At 33.5% G+C, this 7298-nt stretch overlaps 1 protein-coding gene across 1 annotated transcript; it reads left to right on the top strand.

The window, feature by feature from the left end:
* The first annotated feature begins 2039 nt into the window (after positions 1-2039).
* LOC147710873 (uncharacterized) lies at positions 2040-5353 on the top strand. Its single transcript, XM_086920068.1, has 3 exons — positions 2040-2934; positions 3954-4169; positions 4971-5353. Exons 1-3 carry the CDS (start codon positions 2497-2499, stop codon positions 5229-5231), a joined length of 915 nt encoding a protein of 304 aa, XP_086776194.1. The 5' UTR covers positions 2040-2496; the 3' UTR covers positions 5232-5353.
* Positions 5354-7298: the final 1945 nt, after the last annotated feature.

Genomic DNA, 7298 nt, shown 5'->3' with positions numbered 1-7298 from the left:
AATATAATTAATAACAAGGAAACTTATTATGAACGCTATCTAGAACTTAAAGATGCAGTTGATTCTAACCATAATAAATATAATAAACATAATAAACAACTAACAACTAATAGCAATGAAACTAGTATATTAGATACATTGCTACCACCAATAGATACAGAAGAAGATAACACCATATTCCATGAAGTGCAAAATAATGAAAACCCATTGTATGACCTATCATTTGATTTAGGGATTAGAAGTACAAGTAGAGAAGAAGCACTAAGCAATAACATAATGCCAAAAGAACAAAATGATAGTATAATGCAAAATCTAACAGCAGAACAACTTAACTTTATATATCATCATTTGCATTGGGTTAAGAAACCCCATGCTACACATTTTGTACAGGTGGTGCAGGAGTAGGCAAAAGTTTCCTTATAACAGCACTTTACCAAACATTAGTACGTTATTACAATACAAAAGCAGGAGAAACCCCAGATAACATATATGTATTGCTTACAGCTCCAACTGGCAAAGCAGCACATAACATTCAAGGCAAAACACTACATAGTACTTTTAAAATACCTATTTCACAAACACTAACTCATAGACAGCTAACTCATGAGAATAGAAGCACACTACAAGGTCAGCTAATGCATCTTAAATTGCTAATAATTGATGAAATATCAATGGTAGGGGCTAATGTATTCAACTTTATACATAATAGATTGCAAGAGATAAAAATGTCTGATCTCCCTTTTGGCGGAATATCTATTTTAGCAATTGGAGACTTTTACCAATTGAAGCCAGTTTTTGACCCATACATATTTGACAACCCAAAACATTCATATAGGCCAGTAAGTACTAATTTATGGCAGACACATTTCAAGTTATTTGAGTTGACTAAAATAATGAGACAACAAAATGACTTGCCATTTGCTGAACTACTAAACAGATTAAGAGAAGGGAAACAAACAAATGAAGATATTATACAGATAAAACACGAGAAATAGAGCCACCTGAAAACATTAGCAAAACGATCCCTTACATTATGGGAACTAACAATGAAGTCAATAGCATAAATAATGCAGTTTTATTAGAACATATAACCCATTACCCAGTTTACACAGCTACAGCAATAGATACAGTTGCAGCAGACTTAAGTGAAGCAGTAAAAAAAAAATACTCCAACAGTTGCCCACAGATCCTACTAAAACAATGAGCCTGCCATCAATATTACATATTGCATTACAATTAAGATATGATTTAACTAACAATATAAATGTCAATGATGGTTTAACAAATGGTGCAACAGGTATAGTACAATTTGTAGAAACTATCAATAACAGCCCAAATGTAATTTGGATTAATTTTGATAAAGAAACAGTAGGCAAATTAACAAGACAAGAAAACAAACACATATATCACAGTAATATTTTGCCTCATTGGACACCCATTCATGCTATTACACAGCATTTCCAATATACACAGAAATTTATAACTATTATACGCAAACAATTCCCATTGCGACAATCATCTGCAAGAACTATACATAGAACACAAGGAGAAACAATTGAGCCCATTTACATTCACTTTAACAACAGTAAAGTACATCATCTGCATTATGTAGCTTTAAGCAGAGCTAAATCTTTAGACAACATATACATTAGAAACTTTCAGCAAGACAAAATAGCTGTACATCCAAAAGTACATGAAGAAATGACACCTTTAAGAACACACATGCAATTACAAATATCAGTACCACAATTAGATAGCCATAGACAACAGTGTAATATAATTGTCCATAACATACGGTCCTTGCAAAGAAATTACACTGCTATTAAATCAGACAAAAATATCATGAACAGTGATATTATATGCCTCACTGAAATAAACACAACTAGAAAAGCAGGTAAGAATACGTTCTTAATAGAACAATATCACCTAGTATTATTTGATAAATTTCACAACCAGCACACAAAGCATGGTATTGCCATTTATTACAAAAAAAACATGCTTTTATCGCCAATATATGAAACACAACACGAAATTGACTTTTTATTTTTCACTCAGCATCTTAATGATTCTGAATACTTATTTATTATACTGTACAAACCACCACATGTACTTTTGCAGACATTATTACAAGTTTTAAGTAGCATAATTAACTTGTATCCAAATTCGAAATATGTCATCATGGGAGACTTCAATATAGATTTAACACAAATGTCACCAAACAGAACTTTGCTATTAGAATATATGCTGCAGCAATTTCAATGCCAGCAAAAAATACAACAATACACAACAGACTACAATTCAACACTAGATCACATCTATACTAATGACAACATCATGCACTACGGTACATTAGAATCATATTATAGTGATCACAAAGCATTATGGGTGGCAGTTTAAAATGCAACCACTTCATTAACATGCTATTTTATTACAGGTAATAGCAAAAGGGGAAAAATTTATGTTCAGAATGTGTACTAACATTTTCTCTCGTTTCAGATGATTTCCATACAAGACCTCAAAAAAATGAAACATGAAGACAACAAACCGTACCAAAAAACAATCCGAGCCAACGTTATAAAATGTTCGACAAAAACAAACTATACAAATGCTAAACAAGAGAACAAAGTCATGTATCATCTAGCTCTAGCTGATGAAAGTAGTTGCATTAAAGCAACGTGCTACAATGAGCCATTTTACCAGCAAACTAAAGAGGGACAAGCTATTATGATTCGCAATTTCTTAGCCAAAAACAATGTGATTATCATCACGAAACAAACTAAACTATCATGCATGATCCCCTTAACTATACCTCAAGAAATAATACAGGAGGCAGAATATATCCTACAACCCCCTGCTCCACCAATATCACCTATAAAAACAGTTAAAGCAGCTTCACTACGCTCATTAATGAGCATTTCTGGGACAATTGCAGAGGTAAGCTTATAAAAAGAAAGAAACTTATCACACACACCCTTTTACACACACACTATATACCAAACACTCTTGCACACAATACTTACCGCTTTGACAGACTCTCACTCTTTGACAGACTCTCTCTCTTTGACAGACTCTCTCTCTTTGACAGACTCTCTCTCTTTGACAGACTCTCTCTCTTTGATAGACTCTCTCTCTTTGACAGACTCTCTCTTTGACAGACTCTCTCTTTGACAAACTCTCTCTCTTTGACAGACTCTCTCTCTTTGACAGACTCTCTCTCTTTGACAGACTCTCTCTCTTTGACAGACTCTCTTTGACAGACTCTCTCTCTTTGACAGACTCTCTCTCTTTGACAGACTCTCTCTCTTTGACAGACTCTCTCTCTCTTTGACAGACTCTCTTCTTTGACAGACTCTCTCGCTCTTTGACAGACTCTCTCTCTCTTTGACAGACTCTCTCTCTTTAACAGACTCTCTCTCTCTTTGACAGACTCTCTCTCTCTTTGACAGACTCTCTCTCTCTTTGACAGACTCTCTCTCTCTTTGACAGACTCTCTCTCTGTTTGACAGACTCTCTCTCTCTTTGACAGACTCTCATAAAAAAACACTTTCGTACACACTCTTGAGCACACTCTTTCGCACACTCACACACTTTCACACACACTCTTTAACACACACATTCTGCTACAACACGCTCACACCCACTCTTTAACACCCACACTCTTACACACCAACACTGTAACAATTCAATTCAATTTTATTAAATATGTTTTGGAACTCCGTGGAGATCCACATATTATACAATTACAAAACACAGTATAAAATTTTGATCATAAAAGCAACTCATGCAAACAGTAATTATACAAAAGCAATTTACCAATATACTAATAAAGTTCTAAGAAACATTTAAAGAAATTAAAAATTTTGTTGCAAAAGATTCCATTTGGGGGACTAAGAATAGCATCCAACGCTGTAACATAATAAACAAATTTCTATTACCAATTTTTTGTCTTACAGGAAGAAGAAACAAAAACAATTATTATTGCTGGCCAAGATACAAAACTGAAATCAATAACTGTGAAAGATACAACGGACTCAGTGAAAATAACTCTTTGGAGAGATGCCACAGACTTCCCCATAGAAATTGGATCCTACATAAAGATGACGCACCTGACAGTGCATGAATTTAACAGCAATAAAATGTTAAACACAACAAGAAATACACAATTTCAAGTAAGTACAAATTATTAAACTATTAATAACTTGCTCTACTACTCAATCTATACTATTTACTTTTTAAAACACTATCAAACTCTATATTCACTAATTACAATTCCCTCAAACTCTCTCTTCTAATACTTTCTATCTAAATCGATTAAGCTATAATACATATTCTACTAATCACTACTATAAAACTCATTAATACTCTCCACTAATAAATCTACTACTCAATCTTAACTACTCTCTCTTTATTACTCACACCATAAAAAAACACTTACAGAAAAATAACATTCACTATTTCAAAATAACTTACTAATAATGCCCAACTATCACTTACAAATATGACTTTAATACTAACACTTAAGTACACAATTTTTTGTCGTTTTCAAATTCTCTTTATACTACTACGCCAATAACTTCAATACTCCCAAAAATAATTGACAATGCACTAAAAAAATCATACACACTCTACTAATAACTCAAACTCAACTCACACTGCACTATTAACTATAATCACTATTTACAATACTATTCTAAAACACAAAACTAGTACCTACTACTCACTATTTATTAATACGTATTTTTACTAAAGTAGCTATAACATTACAAAACAGTCTCTAATCCTCTATTATACACACTATATTATACCTTTTCACTATCTTTACTCACATCTATCCTTTCTTAAACTATCTTCACTACTTATTAACATTATTTAAGCCTGCATATAACAAGAAATTTTTCCGTAGGTCAACACAAGAAAAAAAAAAAGGACTTCAAAAAAATGAAATTAACTAACTTCTTTTTCCTTCACAGAAAATACAACCACCAGAAGAAGAAATAAATATGACTATATATGGGCTAGAAACTGCGAATCAGGAACACTGTACACTAAATGTACATATTGATAACGCCGAAAATTTACAATCTGTGGAAATAAATAACAATATTCTACTGGACTTCTTCAATATACCAGCCGACATTGACGACATTCAAGAAGCTCTAATGCCTAACTTGCCAAAAAATGTTAATGTCATTTTTCAAAACGGATACATACTAAAAATACATGAGTTGTAAAAAAGGACACAATACTTTACTGTAAATAGAAGTACAAAAAGAAGATATTCAAATTATGTTTCAGTAAAAAGGCTAAAAATACAGTATTTTAATTAAAGTTTAATTTGCTTTCATACAATAATACTAAATATATTTACTTAAATAAAATTTTTAAAGCTTTTTATCTTGTCTTTGCATTATTATTTACAAAGTACATAAGATATGTTACTGGGCAATTTTACTTTAAAAAGACTACAACAAATGCAATCATTCTATGTTCTATAGCAAATTGAGCAAAATGCCTAAAATGTTACTGTGCACAATTTTTTTTTTTTACAGAAGCTACACCACATGCACTCATTCTATGTTCTGTAGCAAATTCATCTATCTTATACCTTGTGAAAGAATGGTAACATAAAAACATATCCCACGTTCATTGGAAATGCTACTCCCGTGATAATGCTCATACGCCCACACTTTCATCCATCCACCCATCATTCATCCCACCACCTTTTCATACATCATTCATACATGCAACATTTTCTCCATCCATACATCCATCTAACATTTCATTCTCCCAACTATACATCCTTCCACACACCCTTTCATCAACCATCATTCATCCACTTACCTTTTCACACATCCATCCATGCAACTTTTTATTTAGCCTTTCATCCTCCCATTCATACATCCTTCATCCATCCACGCTATCATCTATACATCAATACGCCCACCCTTTCATCCATCCACCCATCATTCATCACATCCACCCATCATTCACCCCACCACCTTTTCACACATACATACATCATTCATCCATGCAATTTTTATCCATCCATACATCCAGCCATGTTTTCTTCCATCCGTCCTTCATCCGTCCACCCTTTTATCCTTTCATGCATCCTTTCATCCACACTTTTATTCATCCATCCTTCATCCATCCACACTTGCATCTTTCCATCCATACATCCATCCTTTTCTCATCCACCCTTCAATCCATACACCCATCATACAGCCACCTACATTTTCACACATCCATCCATCATTCATGCAACATTTTTATTAATACATCCATCTACCATTTCATTCTACTAACAATACATCCATCCACACTTTCAGCTTTCCATCCATACATCCATCTTTACACATCCACCCTTCTATCCATTCACTCATCATTTGTCCAACCACCTTTTCAACGATCCATCAATCATTCATCCATGCAACATTTTCTACATCCATCTTAAAATGTAATTCCCCAATCTATACACACATCAACGCATCCATCCAGCCACACATTATTTATCCACCTACATTTTCACACATACATCATACATCCATGCAACATTTTAACTATCCATCCTTTCATTCTTCCATCCATCCATCCTACATGCTTCATCCATCCAACGTTTCATCTATACATCAATACACACACACTTTCATCCATCCACCCATCATTCATCACACCACCTTTTCACACATCCATACATCATTCATCCATTCAACATTTTATACATCCATACATCCACCTTTTCTTACATCCGTCCTTCTTCCGTCCACCCTTTCATCCTTCCACGCATCCTTTCATCCATTCACACTTTCAACAATACATCCTGCATCCATCCAACCTTTCATCCTTCCATCCATACATCCATCCTTTACACATCCACACACCTTTTCACACATCCATCATTCATCCATGCAACATTTTATACATCAATCTTCAGATTCTTCAGAAGTTATGGGATTTTTCAAACTAGTAAAGTCACTGTGCAATATTGTTCCTATGCATGGTTCTGTGTCATCCTCAAGTGCCTTATTGATGTTTTACAACAAAACATGCAATCGCTTTCTAAGACCTTGACCTCATTGTATATGTTGTTTAAAGAAGTTTCTAAGCAGCTGCCTGCATCCATCTAACAGTGCCTTGTCCAAAATATATTTTCATAAGTTGAAAAAAAGGACACAATACTTTACTGTAAATGGAAGTAAAAAGAGAAAATATTCAAATTAGGTTTCATAAAAAATGCAAAAAAAAGTATTTTCATTAAATTTTAATTTGCTTTCATACAATAATAGTAAATATATTTA

This window comes from Lissotriton vulgaris, chromosome 5 (assembly GCF_964263255.1).
Source record: "Lissotriton vulgaris chromosome 5, aLisVul1.2, whole genome shotgun sequence".
Classification (NCBI taxonomy): Eukaryota; Metazoa; Chordata; class Amphibia; order Caudata; family Salamandridae; genus Lissotriton; species Lissotriton vulgaris.
The sequence above is the reverse complement of the archived record's forward strand: the minus strand, read 5'-3'. Positions and strand labels throughout refer to the sequence as shown.

Coding starts and splice junctions, on each gene's coding strand:
- LOC147710873 (XM_086920068.1), top strand. CDS start 2,497: ATGATTTCCATACAAGACCTCAAAAAAATGAAACATGAAGACAACAAA. Junction 2,935..3,953: donor TTTCTGGGACAATTGCAGAG/GTAAGCTTATAA, acceptor TTTGTCTTACAG/GAAGAAGAAACAAAAACAAT. Junction 4,170..4,970: donor CAAGAAATACACAATTTCAA/GTAAGTACAAAT, acceptor TTTCCTTCACAG/AAAATACAACCACCAGAAGA.